The sequence below is a fragment of the Callithrix jacchus genome, chromosome 14 (assembly GCF_049354715.1).
Source record: "Callithrix jacchus isolate 240 chromosome 14, calJac240_pri, whole genome shotgun sequence".
Lineage (NCBI taxonomy): Eukaryota > Metazoa > Chordata > Mammalia > Primates > Cebidae > Callithrix > Callithrix jacchus.
Window position 1 is genome coordinate 5702028 of NC_133515.1, and position 27328 is coordinate 5729355.

A 27328-nucleotide genomic window follows, 5' to 3' on the forward strand; every position below is an offset into this window, starting at 1 on the left:
GCAGTGATCTGTCCCCTCCTCAACGACCTATGTCACAATCGGAAGCCACAAATCTCTACCAGCCAGCACGCTGCCTTGGTCTCCTCCACCACTTTCCCCAGCAATGAGAACGGCGCCAGGCCCAGAACGGGGCCGACACTGGGTGAGGCCAGCAAGGCGTTTAGGGAAAAACTTTCGGGCAGCGCCCACTCTCGGGCTCGAGCCAGAGCAGGGTAGCGAGCGACTTCGGAGAATATGCCGGTCGCCGGGCTACGTCAGGAGCCTAAGAACCACCAGTAAACGCCTGCCTAGCGTTGGGCCCGCCCCTCAGGCCCCTCAGGATTGGCGCCCGGCTTGTGGCCATTGCCTGTGACGTCACCGGACGCGTCGGCTTTTCGCTGGAAGGATCCGGCCGGGAGGCTCTGGGTTCGCTGGGGCCGCTTCAGTTTCCCGGCGGGTCGCAGTCACTGGTGCCAGTGCTCAGGCGCCCGCCGCCCTTAACCTTCAGCCCCGGGAGCCCTAACTGGGCGCGAGAGGACCGGCTGCCGCCGCCAGGTAAACTGGGCCTGGCTGGATCAGGCCAGAAGGGTGTCCATGGAGCGCGTCTCCAGCCGAGGGCAGAACTGGAACCGGTCCCCAGCAGCTTAGTGTGGAACCGTGTGAGCGCTCACTCACTGCAGCGGACGGAGCTGGGCATATAGAGAAACTGGGGGTTTCCAGGCGAGTGGACTGTGGTTTGGGATCCCACGTGCACAACCCAGTCTCGGGCTTTGGAAGATGGGGGCTGCTGTTTCCACCTCAGGTCACCGCCCCTTTGCTTACGGACTCTTGCAGAGTTGGATTGAGCTCGGGCTGCGTGACATAGTGGTTGCTGCAGAAGCCCCAGGGCCACTTTCTGACTGGTACCTTGGGCACGTGACTTCGCCCCTTTGAGAGTCAGTGCCCCATTCTGTAAAATGAGGGCGCTCTACCTGAGGGGATTGCTGTAAGGTTGGAATGAACCCGCATGTGTGTCATGTGGGAAGGGCGCAGTCAGTGTGGCCCGGGGTCCTCTTGGAAAGCAGGTAACCAGCCTTGTCCCTGAGGCAACAGCCAGAGGGTGCCTGTAGTTTCCCCACTCATGGCTGTTAGCATTTAGGGCCTCTGAAGGATCTCCTGTGGAGGTCCCTGCTTCTCACCACAATCTTTAGGGCCTTTGAAGGATTTCCTATGGAAGATCGCCACTTCTCACAACACTCTGGGTTAAAATATCGTTGGGGGATGGGGGCTGAAGCTAGATTTTCTTATTTGCATTATAAGCTCTGAACCAAGGACTTCAATGTCATCTGGACTTGGATTCATATCTCAGCTCCTTCCCCTCCTGTCTCTAGGACTGCGTAACCTTGGCCAAATCCCTTAGCCTCTCTAAGCCTTAATTTTTTTCATCTCTAACTTGGGGCTAACAGTACCTACCTTCCACAATTGTCAAGAGTTAAATCTGGCATTGTAGGTAGAGCACTTAATAGTTGGCATTCAGCATCAGCCGTTACCGTTATTTCTGGGTGTGGGGTGTGGAGTGTCTGAGCGTGTGCAGTTTGGCTCGAACCACCTTTTCACAGTAGCACAGTTGGTGCTTGTGTAAGACAGCAGGGCAGGGAACTCAAAGCCTCGGTTTTCTGGTCAGATTGGCGGGCCACAACAGTGGTGACCTAAGTCTAAGGAGTCTTTAACTGAACAAGGCAGATTGAATCATCCAGGTGAGGACCAAGAGGCTGGGGCTCAGGTGCCTCCACACTTTTGGGCATAAAAGGCTATACAACCTTTACCGTAAGAGCAAGGAGCAATTCAGGGAAGGCACTATGTGGTAAGGAATAGAGGCCAGACTTGGATTAAGAACAAAACAAAAGGGCAGTGTTTGTCTTTAAGTGGAGCCTTGGACTCAAAACAGGACCTGAGCCCTGTGGATAATTTTTTTTTTCTTGAGGTGTAGGTGCTCTGTCACCCCGGCTGGAGTGCCATGGCATGATCTCAGCTCACTGCAACCTCCGCCACCTGGGTTCAAGCAATTCTTGTGTCTCAGCCTCCCTAGTCGCTGGGATTGCAGGTGCCAGTCACCACTCCCACCTAATTTTTTACATTTTTAGTGGAGATGAGGTTTCACCATGTTGGCCAGACTGGTCTTGACCTCCTAACCTCAAGTGATCCACCTGCCTTAGTCTCCCAAAGTTCTGGGGATTATAGGTGGGAGCCACGGTGTCCAGCCCTTGTGGATACTTTCTAAGTGATTTGAGGAGGAAAGGCACAGCCATGTTTCCTGAAGTTAACAAGCACTAAACTTTCCCAAGTAGTGAAAAGTCAAGGCCCTGCTTCTGTCATTCGTTCATTCGGCAGAATGTCACTGAGAGCCTTCTGTGCAGCAAGCACAGTGCTAGGCAGTGAAAGAGACAAACATGTCCCCTGGACACAGGGAGGAGATGACCAAGTGATGCCTGTCAGGCCCAGACCCTGCTGTTTGTCTGCAACCTCTTCCCTTAGGCAACTTGTTCTCTGTCAGGAGAAAAGAAATAATTATTATCTGGAGAGGCAGGTGAGGCACTGCTCCTAGAAGACTGGGACAGCCTGGTAGAGGGTCTAGCTTGATCATGTGACCATTGGAAACCATTTTAAGTAGGAGGTTAACAGGAACAGATTAACATTTAAAATCATCTGCATATGGCCGCTGTGAAGCCTATTTCACCAGCAGTCTCTTGCCCACGCTGTGCTGCCACTCAGCCAATTCCTGGTTCCGCTCATTCAGCCCAATTCAGCTTATATCACTTCCTGAAGAAACTAGATAAGAGTAGGGGCCCCTGATCATCTTCACAGCACTAGTCCTGATAGCTGAATCTTAGGTCGGTTGTTAACATCTGTGACCTCTGCAGGGAGAATGGCAGGGCTGAGTTTGAGCTACATTGTTTCCCCAATGCCTGCAGCAGAGCCAAGCACAATGGGAACTTTCAGAGAGCACCGGTTGAAGGAATCCTGGAATCCCTGGGACTTAGTGCCTAGCACATAGTAGTTGCTCCTCTAGAAAAGTTTCACCTTATGAAGTACAGCAAGGTAAAATACAAGCCTGGACCACTTCCCATGTGGTATGCAGGGAACAGTTGTTGGGGCAAAGGGCCTGGGGCTGTAGCCCTTGGAATTTCAGGGATCCTGATGATGGCTCTGGGATCCTCCGTCTCATGGATCCTGCTTTGTTCTTTGCAGGCTCTGATGCTGGTCTCTGGTAGAAGAAGGGTGCTCACAGCTCTGATGCATGCTCAGAAATGGCCCATTCAACCATCCAGAGACATGAGACTAGTGCAGTTCCAGGCACCCCACCTAGTGGGGCCTCACTTGGGCCTGGAAACAGGGAATGGTGGAGGAGTTATCAACCTCAATGCCTTTGACCCCACACTCCCCAAAACAATGATACAGTTCCTCGAGCAGGGAGAAGTCACCCTGTCAGTGGCAAGAAGGTAAGTGGGCAGCACCGCCCTGAAGCAGCGGCCCTGGTCCCCCCGCACTCTCCCGCCCCATCCCTGCTCTGGGAAACAGCACCAACAAGTAGCTCTTTTGCAAGTGATCAGAGTAACCCCACCTTTCCTTTCCCACCTGTTCTCTTTAAAGATGCTTAGAAATCTTATTTAACAATATCTTCAATTTTCAGAGGGGAAAACTGAGGCCTAGGGCAGGTGATTAACCACGCAAGGCCATGCATTTGGTGCTGGAACCAGGACTCTATACTTCATCATACTGCCTCCTCTGGGAGTGGAGTCCGTGACTGACAGGTCTGGGACTAGGGGTCCTAAAAGACATCTTATGCAGCTGGGGATGTGATTTAGACTCCTGGATCCTGCAAGGAGAGAGGACTGCAAAGACGATTTCTACAATCCAATTGTTCCTGGGTTTGGACTAGATTAGGTGAGAGTGTCCCTGAAGCCTGGAGCCCTGTAGAATCTGGTCTAAAGAGTTGATGAACAATAAATTAAAAACACTTTAAAGATGTCATTTTCATCTATTAAAATGGGAAAAAATACAAATATTTCCCAGCCCCAGTATCATTAACTGTATGTTCCCATATTGCCATATTCTTTATTTTTTTAATTACATTTTAGGTTTTGGGGTACATGTACAGAACATGCAAGATAGTTGCATAGGTACACATGTGGCAGTGTGATGTGCTGCCTTCCTCCCCTTCACCCATATTTGGCATTTCTCCCCATGCTCTCTCTCCCCAGCGCCCCCCCCCACTCTGTCCCTCCCCTATTCCCCCCAGTAGACCCCAGTGTGTAGTGCTCCCCTCCCTGTGTCCATGTGTTCTCATTGTTCATCACCCGCCTATGAGTGAGAACATGCGGTATTTCATTTTCTGTTCTTGTGTCAGTTTGCTGAGAATGATGTTCTCCGGATTCATCCATGTCCTTACAAAGGACACGAACTCATCGTTTTTGACTGTGCCACATTTTCCCAGTTCAGTCTATCTTCGATGGGCATTTGGGTTGGTTCCAGGTCTTTGCTATTGTAAACAGTGCTGCAGTGAACATTCATGTGCATGTGTCCTTATAGTAGAACAATTTATAGTCCTTTGGATATATACCCAGTAATGGGATTGCTGGGTCAAATGGAATTTCTATTTCTAGGTCCTTGAGGAAACGCCACACTGTCTTCCACAATGGTTGAACTAATTTACACTCCCACTAGCAGTGTAAAAGTGTTCCTATTTCTCATATTGCCATATTCTGCAAAGATTGGAAACAACCTCCATGCCCCTCATTAGGGACTTAGGTATATCTCTATAGAGCAGTAATATGCAGCCATAAGAAAAACAAGAGGGGCCGGGCGCGGTGGCTCAAGCCTGTAATCCCAGCACTTTGGGAGGCCGAGGCGGGTGGATCACGAGGTCAACAGATCGAGACCATCTTGGTCAACATGGTGAAACCCCGTCTCTACTAAAATTACAAAAAATTAGCTGGGCACGGTGGTGCGTGCCTGTAATCCCAGCTGCTCGGGAGGCTGAGGCAGGAGAATTGCCTGAACCCAGGAGGCGGAGATTGCGGTGAGCCGAGATCGCGCCATTGCACTCCAGCCTGGGTAGCAAGAGCGAAACTCCGTCTCAAAAAAAAAAAAAGAAAAACAAGAGGATGCTCTCTATGTATTGTTACATAATGTTAAGGAGAGATCCCCAAAATCAGTTGTTTTTTTAAAAAACTGTAAATAATGTGCTATCATTTGCGTACAAAAGGGTTCTAGAAGAATATCCATAGAGTAGCAGTGAAGAGCCAGGGGAATGGGGTAAATAGAAGGGGAAAGGGAAACCTTTCCATGTATTCCAGTTTGCATCTTTTGAATTCTCTTACATGGACATGAGTTACCTAAGGGGAAGAGGAAATCAACACTGGATAAATAACAGCCCTGCTCTGATATCAAAGGACAATAGCTGGGCTTGATTTTCATGCTGACTCTGATGGTTGATAGAGCTAGGAAATCATTTCAAAAACCAAACCTGTAGCTGCTGCAGGATCTGCCCAGCCTGCCGGGGGTTTGCAACCTGTTCCCAGCCAGGCCGTCTCACTTGCTCTGGTCTCTACAGAGCCTTGGCTGCCCAGTTGCCAGTCCTACCACGGTCGGAGGTAACCTTCCTGGCTCCAGTCACACGGCCAGATAAGGTGGTGTGTGTGGGCATGAATTATGTGGACCACTGCAAAGAACAGAACGTGCCCGTGCCCAAGGAGCCCATCATCTTCAGCAAGTTTGCCAGCTCCATCGTGGGGCCCTATGATGAGGTGGTCCTCCCACCAGAGAGCCAGGTCAGTGCCTCCCCACTGCTCTCCCTAGTCACTGGGCCCACCACAAGGGTGTTCTGAGCTCAGTATTCAGCCTACTGGAGCCACCTCTCTCTCAATAGTGCATTCAACAGAAACTCTAGGCAATTATATACATAGTAATAACACTGGCCTTGGAAATAAAGTTAATGTACATGTTTTCCCAATTACAAAAGCAATACACCTTCACTGTAGAAAATTAATAAAATAAAGATAAATATTAAAAAATTACATCACCCATATTCCCACTGCCCAGGACTCACAATATTAATTTTTTTCTGTCTTCCCAGTGTTTCTCCACTCCCATATATGTTTATACTGTGCATATACTTACCTTTAACTTAAGACTGCATCAGAAGCAACTTTTCATGTCATTAAATACTCTCCCTGACGTGTTTTAGATTACTGTGCAGTTTTCTGTTGTACAGGATAGTTTATATTCCCAAGTATCTTACAGCTGGGTAGTTGTTTCCAGTTTTTGTCTTCTATAAATAAATGTTACAGTTAACATCCTTGTGTAGAAAATACTTTGCATGTCCATTAAAACATTATTATTTCATTTGAATAAACACTTAGAATTTGAATATGACAAACTATAGGCAATGTTTCAAAACTTTTGAGGAAATCTGCTAATTGGCCTTTAAAGAAATTGTAAAAGCAACTTACATATCCATCAGTAGTGTACATGCACTTACTAACACTGGTTACTTTTTCTCTCAAATTTTTATTTTAGAAGTGTCTTGGAAATTATAGAAAAGCTGAAAAGATAATACAGTGAATGCTCATATACTTTTCACCTGGTTTCACTGAAAACGTTTTGCCATATTTGCTTTCTCTCCCTTGCCTTTTCCCTGTCCTCCAGATGCAAACACATACTTTTTTTTCTTTTTTGCAGGGGGTAGGGTGGAGGGGACCTTTTAAAACACATTGCAAATATTAAGACAATTTAGTTATAGAAACTTAAATAGGCATCTTCTAAGAATAAGGACAATAGCTTTCATGACCATTACCACCATTATCGTAACCAAGATTAACTTGAATAATATTTAATATGAAATCATATTGTCCCAATTCCCAATCGGAACTACTGCTGACTGCCCCAAAAGTAACTTTTTATTTGGTTAGTTTATTGCTTGCTGATCAGCCAAGCTACACACTGTGTTCAGTTGTATATTTTTAGTGGTTTCAATCTAGAACAGGATTCCGTAGACTATTTTTTTAAAGGGCTGGATTAGTCTGTTTTCACACTGCTTATAAAGACATACCTGAGACTGGATGATTTATAAAAGAGGTTTAATTGGACTTACAGTTCTGTGTGACTGGGGAAGCCTCACAATCATGGCAGAAGAAAAGGAGGAGCAAATCACCTTAGGTGGATGACAGCAGGCAAAAAAAGAGTTTGTGCAGAGAAACTCCCGTTTTTTAAAACCATCAGATCCCTTGAGATTCACATTCACTATCACGAGAACAGCACAGGAAAAACCTGCTCCCAGAATTCATTCATCTCCCACCGGGTCCCTCCCACAGCATGTTGCAATTATTGGAGCTACAAGATGAGATTTGGGTAGGGAAACAGAGCTAAACCATATTAAGGGCCAATTAGTAAATGTGAGTCTTTGAATGTCATATGGTCTCTTTTGCAACAATTCAGTTCTGCTGTTGCAGTGTGAAAACCACCAGGGATGATACAGAAATGAATGGTGGGGTTTCAGTCAAACTTTATTATGGCAGACGGTGAACTGGCCATAGTTTGCCAACTCCTGACTTCAAACAATCCCCCCCTGCCCTTTCCCTGAAGCATTCATTTGTCTCAGCACATTTCACATGCTGGGTTTGTCTGGTGGTTTCTTCATGATTAGTGTCAGGGTAAGCATTTTTATCAAGAGGTTTACAAAGAAGACATTATACATTTCCCGTTGCATTCCACTGGAAGGCTCATGTCAGTGGTCCCAGAATTTGACCACTTGGTTTACCTGATGTTCACTCGGTCCCTCCATTATGAAGATGCATGTCCACTTTTGTAATTAATAATCTATGGGTGGTAGTTTGAGATCACATAAGTATCTTATTGTCCCATGGCTTCTCATCCAGGGATCCTGCGGTCATCCTTACCATCCTTCCCGAATCCATTATTGCACTGGGGGATGGAGAACAATGACTTGACTTTTCTTTTTTTGTGATGGAGTCTTGCTCTGTCACCTGAACTGGAATGCAGTGGTACCATCTCAGCTCACTGCAACCACTACCTCCTACGTTCAAGCAATTCTCCTGCCTCAGTCTCCCTAATAGCTGGGATTACAGGCGTGCACCATCACACCCAGTTAATTTTTTTGTATTTTTAGTAGAGATAGGGTTTCACCATGTTGGCCAGGCTGGTCTTGAACTCCTGACCTAGGTGATCTACCCACCTCAACCTCTTAAGGTGCTGGGATTACAGGTGGGAGCCACCACACACCCACCAAGGACAATGACTTCTAAATCATGCTTTCTGTTTTTATTAACTGGTATTCTATGAAAAAAAGCTGCCTCCCTCATTACTCCTTTGTTTTCAATATCACTGTGAATTCCTTGGTTTTATTCAGTTGGTTGTAACCCACCATTTACATTCTTCAGGTGACCTCAATTTGGCCAGTAAGGGACCTTCAAGTTTTTCCATCCCCATCGCTTTCAGCATATATTTGCTTTCTGGCCAAGACATTCCAAGCTCATCATGTACTGTCTGTCTTGGACCTGGAATTAGCCATTTCTCCCAAGGAACCTGGTGCTTCTTAGTGGGGAGGGGTATTAGAGACCAACATCTGGATGTCAGGTGTACTTAGCTATACCAACTCTGGTTATTATCATTAGAGAGAGCTGCCAATTTTAAAGCTAAATATGTGAACTTTGTAGCTGTATTTCATGAACTATGGGAGAGGCTGAGCATTTTTCATGTTTTATGGCCATGTGCCTTAACTTTTTGTTAATTGTTTATTCAAGTCCTTTATGGAATGTCAATCATTTTCTTACTAGAGCAAGTTAATACATTAAAGCACTTAGAGTAGTGCCTGACACAGTACGGTGACATAATGCTAGGTGGTATTACTTATTTATCCTTTGTCACAAGTATCCAGAGTGACTTAAACTCAGACCCCTGGACACACATGTTACTCTTCTGCAGTCACAGTGGGGTGGGGACCTGTGCCTGCAATCCCATGATGCTGCCTGCCACTGCCCAAAATGAATGTATAGGTCTGTAAGTCACACCTCCCTTGTCATTCATGTGGCTCTGGTTCGTGGTGATAGCAAACATGGGCTGGCAGCCAGGCCATACTGACAGAGATCCACAGTGTGCAGCCTCTCAGCATAAACAATGGGCCCAGAAACCACTGCGGCTCATTGCTCCTCTCCCACCCTACAGGAGGTAGACTGGGAAGTGGAGCTGGCCGTGGTCATTGGAAAGAAAGGCAAGCACATCAAGGTGAGGTGGAAAGGGTGGGCTCCCAGGCCAGAGTGCAGCAGAAGCCCCAGCTCCTGCCTCTCCTAGTGCTGACCTCACTCACCAACACACGAGTGCCAGCTGTCCCTGACACTAGAAAGCGGTCAGCCTCCTTGCTCCCTGACGCTGCCCTGCCCTTCACCCACCTTCAGCTGGCTCTGGCTACTAACATGGGATAACGGCTTTGAGATCCTTTGCTATAGGGGTTGGTGTCACCCATGATCTCACCTCCTGTATGGCCAAATCCCCTGCCCCCATAGGCCACAGATGCCATGGCCCATGTGGCCGGCTTCACTGTGGCTCATGACGTGAGTGCTCGTGACTGGCTAACAAGACGCAATGGGAAACAGTGGCTGCTGGGAAAAACCTTTGACACCTTCTGCCCTCTGGGCCCTGCCTTGGTGACCAAGGACAGTGTAGCAGGTAGGTCCCTGGTTCTTGCCCCCTTGTGCCTACTACTGTACAGATGAACAGCACTGCAGGGAGGAGTGTGGGTTCAGGTACGTGTGCACCTGCCCTCCCTGGCTGCCCTTTCACTGCTGACTCCATACAGGGCAAGTTTCTTATCCTCAGCCATGAGTTCTTCCATGGGCTTCCTTCCCAAGCCCCCTAGAGGAAACTCAACTGCAGAGGATAAAACTGCATGCATGAAGTAAATTACAAAGAACACTGAGCTGACGGGTGGATTGGGCTTCCTGTGGCTGCCACCATCTGGAACAGCCTTTAAGTTGAGCATCATGGAGCACAGCTCTCGCAAGGCCCAGGCATTTTCCACAGTACAGGAGACGAGAGCCAGTGCGACTCACCCAGCCACTGTGGAAACAGCAGCACTGACCACACATAGGAGAGCGCACCAGGACAGAGGCAGTGGCCCAGAGGGCAGAGTAGCCTCTAAGGCACAGACACCCACAACGGTGGTGGAGGTGGGGGGTTTCCATGTGGGCCAGCCTTGCCAGGATGCTGAAAACCCCAGTGCCTCAGAGCACCCCGTGCAGAGTCCTTGGCAAAGTTAAATTGTGTTTCAGCTGCTCTTCTTAAGGGGGTAGAACACAAAGACCACCAGCAAAACAGTTAAAAGTGCTGGTTAGCCAGGATGCTCTCACAGTAATGCATCCCCTGACAGCTTCCCTGTCACTGCTCATGCCATCACCTCACTTCTTTTTTCTTTTTTGAGACAGTCTCGCTCTATTACCAGGCTGGAGTGCAGTGGCGTGATCCCAGCTCACTGCAACTTCCGTTTTCCAGTTTCAAGTAATTCTCCTGCCTCAGCCTCCCGAGTAGCTGGGACTACAGGCACGCACCACCATGCCAAGCTAATTTTTTGTACTTTTAGTAGAGACAGGGTTTCACCATGTTAACCAGGATGGTCTCGATCTCTTGACCCTGTGATCTGCCTGCCTCGGCCTCCCAAAGGGCTGGGATTACAGGTGTGAGCCACCGCGCCCAGCTTTACCTCACTTCTTTATAGATGCTGAGTCTTTTTTTTAATCTTTTTATTTGAGGCACAGTCTCACTGTGTCACCCAGGCTGGAGTGCAGCGGTGCTATCTCGGCTCACTGAAGCCTCAACCTGCTGGGCTCAAGCGATCTTCCCGCCTCACCCTCCTGAGTAGTAGGGACTACAGGCATGCACTACCGCACCTGGCTAAAGTTTTTATTATTTCACTACATTCTTCAGGCTGGTTTTGAATTCCTTAGCTTAGTCCTCACCTGCCCTGGCCTCCTAAAGTGCTGTGATGACAGGCGTGAGCCACCACGCTTGGCCCTGCCAAGTCATTTTTGTATCTACAAGTGTCGTCCTATACTGTAGACAGATGCCCCCCCCCCTTTTTTTTTTTTTCAAGACAAAAACCCTAGCCAGTTTTCTCTCCCCCTTCAGAGTCTGGAACATCTTCTCAGCTCATCCAAGTGACCACTGCCTGGTGCTCTTGGTGGGGATACAGGGAGGCCTGAGAAGGCCAACGTCTATACAGAAAGTTCTAACGTAGAGCACTGAGTCAGTGTAGGCACAAAGCCTTTTCACCTGGCAAGTCACGAAGGCCCCCTACAGTTGTGTTTATGAAATATGGGGGGTCGAGGGGGGAAAAGGGATAACTCCAAGGTACCATTTTTGCATTTCAGATCCACACAACTTAAAGATCTGCTGCCGAGTGAACGGGGAAGTGGTCCAGAGCAGCAACACCAAGCAGATGGTGTTCAAGACAGAGGAGCTGATAGCCTGGGTCTCCCAGTGAGTGACGGCCTGTCCTGCCAGCCCCGCTTCACCTGCCACACATGGGGAGGCTGATGCGAGCCCTCCACCCTTGGCTGTGGCCACCTCAGTCAGCCCCTGGTTTCACTGGGTCCTCTTGCTTTGCTCCAGGTTTGTCACCTTTTACCCAGGGGATGTCATCCTGACTGGGACGCCCCCAGGTGTTGGTGTATTCAGGAAACCTCCTGTCTTTCTCAAGGTAGGTTAGCGAAAAGGAAAGAGAGCAAAGGCCCCGAAGACCTGGCAGGCTTGGCTCAGACTTGAGAAGTACAGGCTTGCGTGTATGTATGTGTGTCTGACAGAAGGGCTGACACCTTCATGGCCTCCTGCTCTGTTGCAGAAGGGGGATGAAGTCCAGTGTGAGATTGAAGAACTAGGTGTCATCATCAACAAGGTGGTGTGATGACTCCTGCACAGGCCCTCGACATAGGAGGGGGGCATTTGCTCCCACTCAGCCTAGCCCAGGGAAAGGCCCAATGCCAGGTGTGGGCAGGGGCCAGCCCTGCAAGCCTCTTCTTCTAGGTAGAAGGGAGAAAGACAACTCTCTTCAATAAACTCGTCTGGCCAAAGCAGCAGCTTGGCTTCTACGGTTTGTCTTCTTTTGAGCTTTCTTTCATGGGAAAAGATGGGGTAATTTTGTGGGACTGGGAAAGAGGAGAGCAAATAACACACATACACATATGCCGAAAAGATACTGCTGGGCTTGGGAAAAGACCACACGACCAGTCCCCTTGTTTATTATGTCAAAGGAGGGAATGGCAAGGGACAACCAAGCTCTGATTTTATAGAGCAGCTAAGGGTCTGCAGCCTCCTGTCTGTCTTCTGGCTCTAGGACACAGCTATGTTCTGGAGCTGAGAAGTCTCAATACGGGCTCCACCTCACAGTTCTAGCTACAAATGAACTGCCGGATGAACTGTTCCAGTTTTTCCTGATTGTCCCGGCTGGCAAAAGTAGAAGACAGGTGGAGCCTGGGGCCTGCAGGGCTCGGCATCTGCTGCAGAACCTGGGCCCCGGAAAATGGGCCGTGAGTGCCCTGTCCACAGGGCCCAGGGGCCAGGCCTGTCCCCCAGAAACCTGTCTTGAGACCTCTGGCCCCTTAGGCCTCAGTGTTTAAGTACAAATGCTGCCTCAAAGCAGCCCCAATACCCCACGATGAGTCAGTGATTTGGAAAACCAAGAGGTAGGAAAACCATCCCACCTTCTCAAACCCATCAGCACATCTATTGCTGGAAGACACCAGGTAAACCCCAGGGTATTAATGAGGCACCATCAGGCCATCCCTGTGGGGTGATGGGACATAGCTGGGTTTTCCTGAGCAGCTCTATCGGGGTGGGAGCAGGAGGACAGGAAGATGGTGACATTGGTTCTTACCCCTAGGTCTCTGAAGGTCCAGATAGCACTGATGGCGAGCTTTGGGTCCACACACTCTGGAAAGAAGACAGAAGTGAAGGCTCTAGGTAGGGAGCACAGGGAGCCACTGGGCACAGGCTTCTCTCCTCTCGTTTAAAGCAGCAGCTCAGGGAGGGATAGAGCTCTGATTGGACAGAAGACCCTCTGTACTCTGCAGCCATCATTCCTAGAGTGGGCTGTCACTGTCCGGCAGGGGGCAGCAGCCACCAGCAAACACACCCCTGCCTCCAGAAAGCTTCGGACTTCCCACCCAGAGCCTCCCTCAGGAAGAGGGGTAGCAGCTCAGCATTCAGCCATGCCGGGGCTGACTGCTTGGGACTCACCAAAGATCCCTTCTTCATGGGCGGTGGCCTGGAGGAACTGAAAAAGCTGCTTTGTGTAGCCAGACTCTGCGGAAGAGAAAAGACCTAGACCTGGGGCCCCGCACAGACACAGCCTGCCTGGAGGACTGCAAGGGAAGAAGGGCCTCACCAGTATCGGGCAGCTGGCCCTGGTGGAGGAAGGCTGCAGCCTGTGCAAAAGCCTTGAGCAGTGGGCTGAGCAGGCGGCAGAGGAAAAGAAAGAAGTCTGGGCAGCGCAACTGTTGGCTCAGCTGGAGGGGACAGGTGGGGGTGAGTGCAGCTCACCACAGCCTCCCTACCACATCCCTCCAGGGGCAGCTGCTTCCAACACACCCTGAAGTACCGGCCCTCGGCCTCTTCGAAGTCATCACTGTCACTATCAGTAAAGTCCCCACTCGGTTTCCACAGCAGCCTTCTGCTCATTCGCTGTCGCCCTGTGTCACAGGCTGCTCGGGAGCCTGGGGTCTAGGGGCCATGGAAGCATTGTTCTCTGACAAGCTGGCCAGAGATCAACCCTATACCCCCAGACCAGGCACATGCTCTGACAAGCTGGCCAGAGATCAACCCTATACCCCCAGACCAGGCACATGCAGGTGAATCCAGTAAAACCAGACCTAGAGAGCCCAAGAGGATGCCCAGAGCCATGCCACACCACAGCACCTGCTGGGCCAACTTGCAGAGTCAGAGGAAGTGAACACCCACCCTCAGTGGCAGCAGCCCTGTGGCCAAGAAACGTGAAACAGGAGGTGTGCAGAGAAGCTCAGAGGCACACAAGCCAGTGCTGTCCAGAGAGACGTACATGGGCCCAGGGCATAGGTGGCCATATCCCAAGGCACAGGGCGCAGAGGTGTGAGCTAGGCTTCCCCACTGCAAGGCCAGGGGCTTCCCACACCCACAGCACACACAGGCCAGAGGAGGAGCCTGGGGCAGCTGGCACTCAGGGTGGGAGGCTGGAGGAGGCCAGGCCCCAGGCAGGGGTCTTACCTCCCCTGGCCCTGCCTACCTCCTCAGCAACCAGGAGCCCACATTGGATGAGCCGGTCGAGCACCTCCTGACAGTAACAGTAGGAAGACTGGCAGGGCTAGGGAGAAAAAGGGACCCATGTGGCCTCAGGCAAGCCAGGCACATGGGTGGGGGCCTAGCCAAAGGCAGGGCAAGGCCAAACCTACCACCCAGGAGATTTCAGAGGTGGTGCTTGGGCAGGGATGGCCATTCCTACCACCAAGAGGGGAAGGCCTAGGACCAAGTGGGCCGCAGGGGAGGCCTGACCTGCAGGAGCAGCAGCTCTTGCGGCAGCAGATGCATCAGCAGCAGGATCTGGCGGTACAGCTCGTTCTGGCTCAGCAGCTCTATGCCCTGCAGCTCCCAGGGCCCCTGGGGCGGCACTCTGCCTACCAGCAGCCCCCGCACCGCACAGGCTGGGGGAGGAGGGACCATTATGAGGAAGGATCTGTTCCCTTAACACCTGCACACACATCCCACCTACCCCTCAAGACTCACCGCCCACAGCCTCACTCAGGAAGACGGGCAGCAGCTCAGCACTCAGCCGTGCCAGGTGCGCAAGGCCTGGGCCGGGCCGTGGCACCACTAGCAAATCCCCCTGGCGGATGCGTAGCAGAGCCACATGCGCCCGCAGCAGACTCAGAGTGTGCTGCAGTAGGCTCCGCAGCTGACCAGAGAAGCCTACATCAAAGCCACGCAACAGTATCTCCTCCGTCAGCCAGGAGAACTCTCCCAGGAGCTGCGACAGGAACACGCCCTGGGTGGGCAGAGCAGGGATGATCAGGAGGGCCATACCCCACCCAGAGTTCCCCACCATATTGTACCCCCTACCTTCTGGTGCTTGAAGAGCAGCAGTGTCGCCATGATGGCCGTGCTCATCACGGCAGAGCTCGCCACACTGGCTGGGGTGGGGCGAGGCAGGACAGCGGGTGGAGATGCTGGTCAGGCATTGAGGTCCAGCAGCTTGATCCCTCCATTATCAGACATCCCCACTCCACCCCAGGGAGGGGGAACATATGCCCAGAGCAGTGAATTTATCACACAGAGGCAGAGAGCCAGGCCAGGACCTAGGGGCCCTACCCTGGGTCTCATCATGGGGCCCACACACCAACCCACAGCCTCCACCACACAGGGGCACTAGAGAAGATACTGATGGATCTCCCTATAAGGGCCCTCTGCACAGGCACTGTGCTAAGCCCCTTACACATATCATTCCATTCAGTTAACACCATCCCCATCCACAGCTAGGGAGACTCTGCTCAGAAGGCAGGGCTGAGTGTGGCCTCGGGAAGCAGCTGCAGCCTCCTGTGCTCAGGCCATCATCTGTGTCCATGCAAGTAAGTGCTCCCTCATACTGGCCCTGACTGCCCTGCTCCTCCTGCAGGAGAAAGGTTCCATTCTTCTTCAGATGTCCCCAAGGTCCCACAGAAGGAGGGCAGCTCAGGTGCAGACACTCACTTGGAATGAAGGACCCTGGAAACTGGCTGACCCAGAGAGAGGGGACAGTTCAGGGACCCACCCCCAAAGGCCCAGATCTGGTTCATCCTCACCACTCAGGACATGATGGCTCAGTCTCCTGACCAGGAGCTGGTCCTCTTCCTTAAGGGCCAGGAGGGGCCCAGTTATGGGGGTCCACTCCTGCTCCTTCTCAGTGTCTGGAACAGCAGTACTGGGACAGAGACATAGATCACAGAATGAAGGCACCAACCTAAAAACAGTTGTGGGGAAGCCCTGGGCTTTCTGAAAGGTGAGGGTGTCCCCCCCATCCCAGCCCCAGGACAGAGGATAGCATTTATAATCCCCAGCCCCTTCCAGGCCTCTGTGCCATATCCCACACTCAGACTGTTAGCAAGGCGAGTGCCTGGAACTATTCTAGATCACCCCAGGATATCTGGTGAGGGAGGGCTGCTAGTATGTTTGTGTCTATGGAGGATACATAAGCTGATGTTGACGGGTTGCTTGCCTCTCCCCTGAGACCACACGCTCCCTTGCCCCTACCATTGGCCCAGCAAGATGGGCTGCAGTAGCTGCTCCAGGGTCTGCCTGCTGCCCCAGCAGCTTCTGGCACTGATGGTGTATTCCTGCCCAGGACAAGGCTATTAAGTGACCTGCTCTGGCCCACCAGGAAACTTGCCCACAGCCACTAGAAGTAGGCAAGGCTATCCCTGCAGTGGCTTTGAAGGCCAGGCTGCCAGGAGGCCCAGGACAGACCCCCAGGTACTCCCAGCCTTCCCCAGCTGGCTCCATACCTGCAGGGAGAAGGGCTGAGCTAGGTGCACCCGGGAGCAGATCTGACGGCTGCAGCCCAAGAGGCTGCAGAGGCTCTGCAGGACAGCCAGAGCTCCTGTCCACAGCCCAAGGGGGGCTGAGGCCTGCAAGAAGGGAGAGGATAACTGTACAGCCTCACCGGGGGCACTGCTCTCAGTGGACATCAGGGCTGCCCACCCCATCCTGCTCTCCAGGGGTATCCTCGGGTCCCAGCCTGCTCAGTTTTATCTCAGGCCACACTGGTGCATTACCTTGCCCTCCCCAAGTTCCTCTTTTCTTATCCAACAAACAGGGAAAATCCCTCCCTATCAAGGTCTTCAGAGGATGAAATGAGATGATGGCAATAGCCCTGGCAGGTGCTGCAAGATGACTATAGGGATGATTCCTTTGAAGCCCCCGCAGCTCTAAGAGGGACTCAGCCACAGGACACAATATTGTGCCTTCTCTCTGGAGCTGCTGTCCACCTAGGGGCCCCTTGCCTTATCAGCCTCTGCCCAAAGGGCTGGAGGGTCTCACATTCTCACATGGTATATGTCACATGGTGCATCCGGAACCACATCATAGGTGACAGCCACTGGTACCAGCAGAGCATCTGGGATGATGCCCACCTGGACTGCCCTTACCACAAATCCCAGCCAAGCCTGGCCCAGGGCTGACAGCCGTGGCCCTAGGGCCCCAGGAGGTTCCTCCAAGAAGATGAGCAGGGGCTGCCCACTGACCAGCAGCTGATCTATGACCTAGAATAGGAGGGGACAGAAGGGGTGTTAAGGCCAGTGCAGAAGCAGACCCCTGTCCCCTTAGCCTGGCCCATATATAACCACTGGGGCACTCACCTCCTGGACCACGGCCCTTGCAAGGAGCCCCTCAGAGCTGTCCAGGGAGAGGTTGGCCTCTGAGGGCAGGAAAAGCCCCCCAAGCTTCCTCAGCAGAGCTCTGTGCGACATAGGGCAGAGCCTGATAAGGCAAGGGGCTCTGAAGATGAGAATGAATAAAGGGCTAGTGAGAGTCCCAGCTCCCCCAGGAATAGACTGTGTCCTACTTGAATACCCTGTGGCAAAGCCATGGCCCTAGGGCCTGTGGCTGACCCCTCCATCTAAGCCCCACAGGTTAGACTGCTGTGTGGCTAGGAACAGAGAGGCCAGGAAGAGGGCCTTTGGCAGGGAGCTGCCGCCAACACACCCCAATACACACCCCCCATCCCAACCTGCAACTTCTCCCATGCGTGTCTAGAGACACAGGGTTTTTACCTGAGGGAAGGGGAGCAGGCACGGGAGTCCCAGGCCACACGGAGCACACCCAGGCCCTGGGAGAGCAGCACAAAGGGCAGCAGGATCCCATCCAGGAGGGTTTTGTGAGTAGAGAGGAGGACAAGCGGTGAACCCTGCTCCAGGGAGAGCCAGAGGAAAGTGCCAGCCTGCCCCACTCTGAGGACACAAGCAGCCAAAAACCCAGGGCACCCCTGGAGGAGGGAGGGTTCAGCTGAAGAGTTCTTCCTCTGAGCACATTTCCCAAAAGCAAAGGAGCCTTTCCAAAACTTCTAAGGTAACTGCACTGACGCACTGATGCACTGACGTAATGGTTGTTAAGACCATGATGAAAAGACATTAGAGGAAGCCCCATGGGAGCAGGACCGTGAGACATAAAGGGAAGGTCGGCAAAGAGCAGTGGATTTTTCCCACCAGCTTATGGGGAATGCGCTGCTGTACAGCTGGGAGCAGAGAGGCCAGGAAGCAGGACCAGATGGGGGCTACTCCTGACTTAAGGGCTTGGCCCAGCCTCTGCTCCTCTGCTTCTCTGCTCCTGCCATCCCCATCCCAAAAGAGGGCAGGCCTTACCGTCTGGGCGGCCTTGTGGACCATCTTCATCTGACCCTTGTGGAGCTGCACATTCAGGAAGACGCAGTTCAGAAACCGCAGCAGCGCCCAGCTGAACAGCCTGGGAGTGACACCGGGGTTGAGGTGCAACAAGGGCGAATCTCAGCCCCATGTCACCTTGGAGGGCTGCCCAGTGTTCCTCTAAGGCAGGCCCCATCACCATCATCATTTTACAAAAGAGGAAAGTAAGGCTCAGGGAAGCTACAGAACTGCTTCATGGTAGAGAATACTAAGAAGAAGCAGTGCTGGGACTGTAAGTTCTGACCCAGAGTGCATGCCCACCAGATGCTGCTACTCTCCCAAGACCTCATGGTGCAGCTGCCTCACATCAGAATCAGAGCATCTGCCTCCATTTAGTCTAAAGGACACAAGAAGACCAAGCCTCTCCCCAGGCCAAACCCACCCTGGTCTTTGCAAACTGCCAGGAAAGGTGGAAGAACAGGGAAGAATTAGTGATAGAAAAAGGAAAGGGGATAACTGCAGGGGGGAAGTCCCTGGTGGGCAGGCAGGTGGGGTTGTCCCCCCAACTCAACAGGAGGAACAGCTCTATTTATTTTTGGAGACAGGGTCTTGCTATTTTGCTCTGGCTAGAGTGCAATGGCACCAACTTGGCTCACTACATCCTCTGCCTTCTAGGCTCAAGCAATCCTCCCACCTCAGCCTCTCAAGTAGTTGGGACCACAGGTGCACACCACTGTATCCGGCTAATTTTTTGGAGAGATGACGTTGCCAGGCTGGTCTATTTTGCCTAGGCTGGTCTCGAGCTCCTGGGCTCAAGCAATCCACCTACCTTGGCCTCCCAAAGTGCTGGGATTACAGGCCTGAGCCACCACACCGACCTGGAACCTTTAATTGAAGACAGACACATAGCTGTATGTAGCAGGGAGGTGTGGTGGATAAGCAGCAGGTCCCATGTGATGGCTTTTATCTTTCTGTGAAGCATTACATGGGGCATCAGTTGACAATGGGTAAGTCCAAAAAGGAGCCGGCTGGGTGGGAGCCCTGGAGAGTGCCCTGTGTCCCTTTGACATTTGCACTTAGCAAGGAAACCAGTCCACTGTTGTGTTTCTCTGGCAATGCTGACCTGCTCAGGTGCAAAGAGAAGGCAGACAGCAGGGAGTTGTGCCCATGACTCTCTCACAAGAGCATTATTAGCACCCTGAGCCTGGAAACTCAGCTAGGCTTGGAAGGAAGGAAACACAGAAAGGGAGGCTAATGGCTGATGTCAAGGTAGGCAGATCAAGGGAGTAGAAATGAAATGTGAGCCCCCAAGCCTGGCTCCTTTTCCTCCTCTTGGCCCTGGCTTACAGTCTCTTTGTCCCCTTCCTGGTATTCTGTCTCAGCCCTGCTCCTTCCTTCTCCTAGCCACGTGTATCTGTTTACCCCTTCATTTCCCTGGAACAGTGCCCTGCATCTAACAGAAACTCAGACCTGTGCTGGGGCAATGTGAGGCGGTGGTGAAGGCAGCCACAGTTCCCTCTGGTAAACATTCTCCAGCTCCCCAGGAGGGAAGTCCAGCACTTCCCCAAGCCTGGTCAACACCCACTCTCCAGAAGGACCCCAACCGAGGGGTGAGTGCCCCTCAGCACAGTTACCTGACCAGGAAGGGCCAGGGTGGGGCCTGGATGTGACCCAGGATGCGCTGTACCTCTTTCTTCACAACGTCAGGCACCTGGCCTTCCCCAGCACCTCCTGGAACCTTCCCTGAGAGAAGGTTCTGTACCCTGTGAGGGGATTGGGAGAAGTGGTATCAGCTAGGGCGGGGCTTCACCCTCCTCTTTAAGGAAGAGTCCCAGGCAAAGCTCATGCTCTAGAACCTGTGCCCCAGCCTGCCCTCTCAACCACCCCTACCTAGTGTCATTTTCATCCCATTCAGGATGCCAGAAGTGCCAGCCAGACCCCAGTGCTTGCCTCCTCACCCAGTGCTTTCCAGGATCTTCTGTGGGGTATCCTGGCAGGAGGGGATGTGCTGCTCCAGGGACCACAGGAAATAGCAGAGCCTCCGAACCAGCCAGCCCCGAAACCTGGGAACAACTCCCAAAGCAGGAGGGAAGATCATTCAGAGAGGGCCCACCTCCAGCAGGGCTCACAGAGGGCTATTCAATCAGAAAGGAACCATACCCTAGTCTCATGTCCCAGGAACACCTGAGCAGGAAGAGGAACAGCCTACTCACCTGTGCCCCATCCCCACCCCTCACCCTGCTGAGTCGGGTACAGGTTCACAGCCTGACACATGGTGGGCAATCCATACATGCTCACAGAAGGAACTGCAAGAGAGCTCCAAGTGCGCCTCCCTGCAGACTTCTGTATGGAACAGAGGACGGGGCCCCTCTTTTTCTATCACAGGAAGAAAATGGCCCCTAAACTCAGGGCCCCAGAAGCCCTGCACCAAAGGGGCCCTGTCCCCAACCCTGCTCCACTCTGCAGCTCTGACTACCTGGTGTTCTCCTCCTTCACCAGAATCACATTGCAAAAGCCTAGGTCCCTTATGCTTCTGTGGAAGAGGGAATCCTGCCAGAGAGGGAAGGAGATAGCATGTCCTGGAGGGCCACCGCAAACTGGCAAAAAAGAGCCGCTGTGCTGCCCCTCTGGTCTCTGCCTGGTGGCCTGCTAAGTCTTCCAGGAGAAAAGATTACAGCACAATATTTCCCAAAAGGTGTTTGATCCTAGATCCTGTGCTGGCCCAGGAAAAAGGGGCCCATGCTCAAAACTGAAATGCCATATCCTGTACAGAATCACCCTCTTTCAGAGTGGCATAGGAAAGTCTCCAAGAAGTTATCTTCTTAACAGCAGACAGCATGAAGCCCGGGTCTTCATCAGAAATCTGGGACCCCTCACCACCATCACATGGCATGAACCAAAAGAGTTCTCCAAGTATGCACCAAGGGCTGGGGAAGTCTGAGTGCGTGATGTCCCCACAACTGAACAACAAAACTCACACAGGCATGATGAGACCCCAGCCCTCACGACACACCCTATCACCACCTAGGCCCCTCTGCACTTCCCCCACCCAACTCTCCCAGGCCTGGGAGCTAGCCCAACCACACAGCCAATACCAGTGCATCCATTCCCCTGAAAGACAGAAGCAGAGGCATGGGACAGGGAAGAGCCAAGCTCGGAGGGACACAAAGGAAGCAGCTTCCCAGAGCTTTGGCTCCCAGAACCATGCTTCCTGGTTGGGGCCCGGCCCTACTATCACTCACCCAGCTCTTGGGGGTGCAGGTCTGGCAGCAGCGACCCACAAAGGGACGATACTTGCCCAGGAATGGGGTGACAGCCTCCAGCTTCATCCCAAGGCCTGAGGACCACAGGCTAGTCTGGAAAGAGCAATGAGGAGAGATGACAGGACTCAAAGTCCTTGGCAGGAGAAGGGGAAAGATGGAGTGAAGGAGGCTCTAGGAGTCAGGGGCACAGCAGAAGGGGTAGCAGAACAGAGGGGATTTGAGGAATGGGAGGAGGCACACTACCTCTCGGTCATTGGGGCTGCTCCTTGGTTTGGTCTGGAGTCTGCTTTCCAACATGGTGGCAATGAGAGCCTATATGATTCGGGAACCAGTCACCTCTGCCACTCTCCTTCTCTCCACAGAAACCTGAGCTAGGAAAGGTGCAAGGATGGAGCCATATGGAATCTGAGCCATAATCCAGGGATTCCTGGGGTAACTGCAATACCCCACTCCCAGGACAGACATCACTTAGGCCATCAGCAGTGAGGAGAACTTACGGTGAAACTAGGGGCTGGCTCAGATCAAGGCCCCGCCCCACACCCAACTGGTCCCACCAAGGAGCCAGCTGTCCTCAAAAGGTCTCACAATGTCCAGGTCAGGGGCTGCCTAAGGCCAACGTGAGTGGGACTGGTTGTCTTACCATCCACACCCATCCTGCCATCTGCTAGCACAGATAGGGGCTGTACTGGAGATGCTGATTCTTTCTGTGCAGAGAGAACGAGTAAGGGCTGGATTGGCAGGAAGGAGGCATAAAACTGCCAAGGAGGACAAAGACCATCACCATGAGGCCACCAGGTCCTACTCAGCTGCCCTTTCCCTCTGCACCAGGAGATACCCCTGTAACCATCCAAACATTATGGGAAGGTGGGCTGACTAACAGAAGAGGGACAACTGGGGGTCAGAACACAGAGACCTACTCACAGGGAATGAGCATCTAGTCGGAGACAATCAATCCCCTCTCACATGAACTTTCTCCTCAGAAGAAGCCACTTGTACCTCCTCAACCACTCCTTCCCACCACAATATTTCCCTGAACTAACAAATATCTGTGTTCCTTAAAACAGCACTGAACCCCTTCTGACTCAAAACTTGGGGCCTAAAAGCCCCAATTCCCTACTTCCTAGCATGACCCTGATGAGTAGGCTGGTCTAATCATATTTCTCCATCCCCACCGCACGGTGATCAGGCCCACCTGGGAGCCTCTTCTCCCTTCCCAGCCACCCACCCAATTCTGCACAGGGCTCTAAGTCCACGTTGCTTCTGGTACACCCTCTAGGCCCTCCCTCTCATCCTTGAATTCCCCAGCCCAAGCCTCCCAGGCAAGGAGCCATACAAAGCCCTCTTCCAGGGCTACAGTTTACCTCCCCATGTGATCAGAGTGTCCTGAGGGCAGAGGCTCATCTCTGTATGTCTGGCTGTGTGCCCTCAGTGCAAGAGGGGCCCAGAAGAGCCAGCTGACCCACGGTAACTTCCTCCCAAGAATTCCCCAGGCATACTCCTCCTTTCCCGAGTCAGCTCACTTTCAAGCCATGAATCCAAACAGTAATGGGATCAGGATTCCTGCAGTGCCCAGGGTCTGGGGAGCCGTGGGAGGCTCATCCCAAAGGCACTAGCTATTTTGAAAATATTTGCATAGCCCCGTTCACAGACACATGGTACAGGAAGGCTACAAACACAGGCCTGTGGCGAGTCCTGCCTACTTTGCAAGGAGGTGTCTGTCCCCTAGCTTCAGATCACCCCCAGTGCCCATATCTAACCCCGGTAGGTCTCTGCTAGCTTTACCGAAGCAGAGTCAAAGCCAGGGTGAGGGGTAACCCCCATCTTCCAATTAACTCAACGACTAAGCTCAGGATTCCTATGGCAGAGGCTGCAAACTGGCACCCCAGGGAAATTCAACTCATAGATATATAGAGAGAGACAGATAGATATAGATATTTGGCTATACAATATGCTAAAACATTATAAATTAAAACCTACATTAACACCAGAGGGCTTGAGATACACACACACACACACACACACACACACTTCCTTTTTTTAAAACAAGGTTTCCGGTCGTGGTTGTCATAGAAAAGGCTGAGCTCTGGCATCTCGGAGCACACACCCCGCAGGGCCCAGCTGCCCGCCACTGTCCCTTTAGCCCAGCAACAGGACCCCTCCCCTTTGCCTCCATCTTGATTATCACTGATGCCTGGCCTTGTACACATCTGGGCGTTCAGCCCTTGATCAAGGGTAAAACTCTAAACCTGCCCCCATGTTTGGAATGCCTGTGCCCTACAGAGAGCCTGGAACATGGCCTCGGCGCCCCACAGTCCCCGCCCAGGGCCGCTCAAAACTCTGCTCCCTCACCAGAGCCATGGCGGGCGCTCCCAGAACTACGTCAAGATATTCGCAGAGCACCTGCCCCACGTCGGGTCCCGGATGCCCCCTCTGGATGTAGGGGAACAGGATGCCAAGGACGAGGCAAAGCGGCGCTCTCCACCACCGCCCCCAACACCACGCCCCAGAGAGACTCATTCCCACCACAGGCCCCGCACTGCCAGCGCTCCGTCCCCTTCAACTCCTGCGGGGTCCTCAACAGGCCGCTCAGACCAGGCTCCTGGAGCACGAAAGCCCCTGGATGGTCCCGATCGGGCTCTGACAGGGCCTCGCCAGAGAGGGGCCATTGCGAGTCTCACCTCACACCAGCCGCCAACTCCCGCCAAAGAAGCGGCCCCGCGAAGCCTCTGGAAGGCGCGGACCCACCTCCCTGCGACCAGCTCAAAGAAAGCCCCGAAGCCAATTGGGAAGCGCGGCTGGGTCGGAAGCCCCGCCCCACGCAGCGTGCCCTCGTAGCTGGACGTGGTCACCTGACCCGTGTTCTGGGCGGGGCCTGTTCCTCTTCTCAGTCAGCCCGGGCTGGCGGTGCGAGGGTGATGATGCAAGCAGCCGCGAGGCCCCGGATGACCGAGCCTCAAGCAAGAACTCAGGCCATCTTCTGATAAGGAGGTTCCCAGGGCTCACTCTCCTCGAAGCAGGGGTTTCGCAAAATTCCCAGTTGGAGACGTTTAGCAGAAAAGATCGTCAAGAGCCAGTTGCAGTCATGAAAAACAAGTCAGCTCCCCCCCCCCAGGGTCATTTCCTTTGTTCGCGAAAACCCTAGACCTCACTTGGGGACCTTCCGCAGCCTCGAGGTGCCGAGGTTTCAGCTGGGCCTGTGGCCAGTGTGTTCGTCCGTGTGGTTATTCCATTAACACCCGACTCCTGTCTCGGCCCTAAGGTCCACGTGAACAGAGACCTGGGTTCCTTCGTGTTTTGACTGTGCTCCCAGCACACAGCAGGAGACCAGCCAGTGGGAGGGAGGCAAGCAGTATAGAACAAAAGAACCCGCAATGACTGTCTCTCTGTTCCTGCCCCCATGGAAGGAGCCCACCTGACATGCCAGAGGAGTCCAGTGTCACAGCATGTAACACAAACGTGTCGGAGCAAAGCCACACGTGAGCCTGGCGGGACCCAAGAGAGCACAGAACGTGTTCACATCCCTCCCTCCTCTCTGACTCACCAACCCTGATGTGACTCCACACCCTGTCCCTGCAGCATGTAGCCTTTCTCTCCCTTTGTGCCATTTCCTGTCTATCCAGGCTGGGTGTGGCTCCATTCACCTTCACCCGATTTGCAATGTCCTCCCGGTACCTGCAGACTCTATTTTGTACCCCATCTTACCTTTCTTTTTTATCACGGTGCCCTGTCTGCATTGAGATCCTGAGACTCTGAAGCTGAAAAACGAAAAATATAGACCATTTAGAAGTTGTAAGTTGCCCCCTAACAGGGCAGACTTGAACTTACCGAGGGCTGATGCCCGTTAGTTCTAGGAACACCGTCTGTACAGGCAGCTGAGTTTTGCCATTGTGAACAGGTCCTCACCTCTTACGTTCTCATGCTGAGAAGTACCCCAAGGCAGAGGCCTTAGACTAGAAGTTTGCATGGGTTGGCTATAGAGAGGAGGCCCAGCAGCTCACATAGTTGAGTTCGCAGGTGTGCAGCTTCTTCGGAAGAAACATACTTTGTCGTGGTGGTGGTGCTGGAGGTTGTTTGCTGCAATTTGGACATTTAAAAAGAAGCATTCCTCTCAGACCTGGACTGGGACACCAAGGACTCAGTGTACTCTTTCTCCTTCAAGCAGTTTGCAGGACAAGCAGAGCTGCAATGCAGCAAGACCTGCAGGCCAGCCACCATGCCCACTGATGGTGACCGACCCGACCCGGAGAGAAACAGAAACCAATTTGGGGTGTGCTCTGCCCAATCTGGTCTGGGCTTGGCGAGCCCCATCCTGGACTTACGCCATAATGCATTACCCAGAATGTCCTAATGCAACCATAACTGCCTGCTCCCAGAGGGACAAAGGCCCTCCTTGTGGCTGGGGACAGGTTTTCCCTGAAGGTGCTGACAGGCCTTTCTCCTGTACATCATCTGGAGAAAAGGACTTGGGCTGGCATTAGAATGGGCAGAGGGTCTCCTGCCTATCTGTCTGGGGCTTAGAAAAGGAGATGTGATGTGTAATTTTAGCTGTCAGCTTGACTGGGATACCCAGATACCCAGATAGCTGATAGGGCATTATATCTGGGTATATCTATGAGGGTATTTCCAGAAGAGACTGGCATTTGATTCACTGGACTGAGTAAGGATATTCACTTTCACTCAATGGGGGCAGACACCATCCAATTGGTTAAGGGCCTTGATAGAACAAAAGGCAGAGGAAAAGTGAATTTGCCATTCAGGCTCTCTCTTTTCTTCTCTCTCTTTCCCTCTCACCACCCACCGCTTCCCCCTTCCTCTCTTCTGCAGCTGGGACACCCTTCTTCTCCTGCCCTTGGACATCAGATCCAGCCTTTGGATTCTATAACTTGTACCAGCAGCACCCCCACACCCAGGTTCTCAGGCTTTCAAACTTGGACTGAACTACGCCACCAGCTTCCCTGGTTCTCTAGCTTGCAGAAAGCATATGGTGGGGCTTTTCAGCTTCCATAATGATGGGAGCCAATTCCCATAATAGAGCTCATCTGTCCCTCTCTGTACCTATGCTCTTGGTTCTGTTTCTCCATTCTTGGCGAGAATGGAGATTGTGGTTTGCTACAATGTCGAACAAGACTTTATGGAAGGTTCTGGAATAATGGAAGGGATCTACAACATAGACACCACCAATGGTTACCTCTGAAGGTGGCTGTGCTCAGAGCACATAGGCCTGGGAGGGAAAGGGGTGTCTCAGAAGGAGGCATGTCTCCTCCATTAGTCATGGTTATGTGGAAATTCGCTTTTCTTTTGCCTTTTGTTTCTATCAAGGCCCTCCCCCGATTGGATGGTGTCTGCCCTGTGGGGTGAAGGTGAACATTCCTTACTCAGTCCAGTGATTCTAATGCCAAACTCCGAGTAACCTGATTAATGGAGGAGACATGCCTCTTTCTGAGACACCCCTTTCCTTCCCAGGCCCAGGTCCTCTGAGCACAGCCACCTCAAGAGGTAGCCACTGGTGGTGCTCTATGTTGTAGTTCCCTTCCGTTATTCCAGAACATTCCATAAAGCCTTGCTAAGCGTTGCAGCAAACCACAGCCTAGAATGGAGAAGTCCAGGTTGGGCACTAGTGGCTGGAGAATGGGAACATTGATGCTAGAAGCTGCCAACAGACACTCACCACACAGGCCA

The 27328-nt window shown here is 52.4% G+C and overlaps 2 protein-coding genes across 16 annotated transcripts; one reads left to right on the top strand and one right to left on the bottom strand.

Moving 5' to 3' along the window:
* Nucleotides 1–368: 368 nt before the first annotated feature.
* On the top strand, nt 369–12117 carry LOC144579211 (oxaloacetate tautomerase FAHD2B, mitochondrial-like). Its single transcript, XM_078348590.1, has 8 exons — nt 369–534; nt 3208–3458; nt 5573–5789; nt 9202–9261; nt 9540–9702; nt 11400–11508; nt 11641–11728; nt 11870–12117. Exons 2-8 carry the CDS (start codon nt 3214–3216, stop codon nt 11930–11932), a joined length of 945 nt encoding a protein of 314 aa, XP_078204716.1. The 5' UTR covers nt 369–534; nt 3208–3213; the 3' UTR covers nt 11933–12117.
* A 106-nt stretch (nt 12118–12223) lies between these two features.
* Nucleotides 12224–24433, bottom strand: LOC144579210 (glycerol-3-phosphate acyltransferase 2, mitochondrial-like). 15 transcript variants are annotated; one of them, XR_013526276.1, is made up of 23 exons: nt 24328–24433; nt 21893–22020; nt 21629–21742; nt 20863–20936; nt 20345–20449; nt 20021–20149; nt 18387–18486; nt 17799–17932; nt 17385–17523; nt 17076–17288; nt 16533–16655; nt 16282–16364; nt 15834–15952; nt 15115–15185; nt 14782–15040; nt 14551–14699; nt 14285–14362; nt 13942–14000; nt 13615–13746; nt 13412–13532; nt 13264–13329; nt 12902–12957; nt 12224–12533 (listed from the first exon to the last, which is right to left on the bottom strand). XR_013526276.1 is itself a non-coding variant. In XM_078348581.1 (23 exons), exons 3-23 carry the CDS (start codon nt 21944–21946, stop codon nt 12417–12419), a joined length of 2436 nt encoding a protein of 811 aa, XP_078204707.1. In that variant the 5' UTR covers nt 21947–22015; nt 22290–22353; nt 24328–24433; the 3' UTR covers nt 12224–12416. The 15 variants fall into 15 exon arrangements, 12 of the variants coding, with proteins under 12 accessions (XP_078204707.1, XP_078204706.1, XP_078204705.1 ...); XM_078348581.1 differs by lacking the exon at nt 13942–14000 and adding an exon at nt 22290–22353 and having other exon boundaries at nt 21893–22015; XM_078348580.1 differs by lacking the exon at nt 13942–14000 and adding an exon at nt 22290–22353.
* Nucleotides 24434–27328: the final 2895 nt, after the last annotated feature.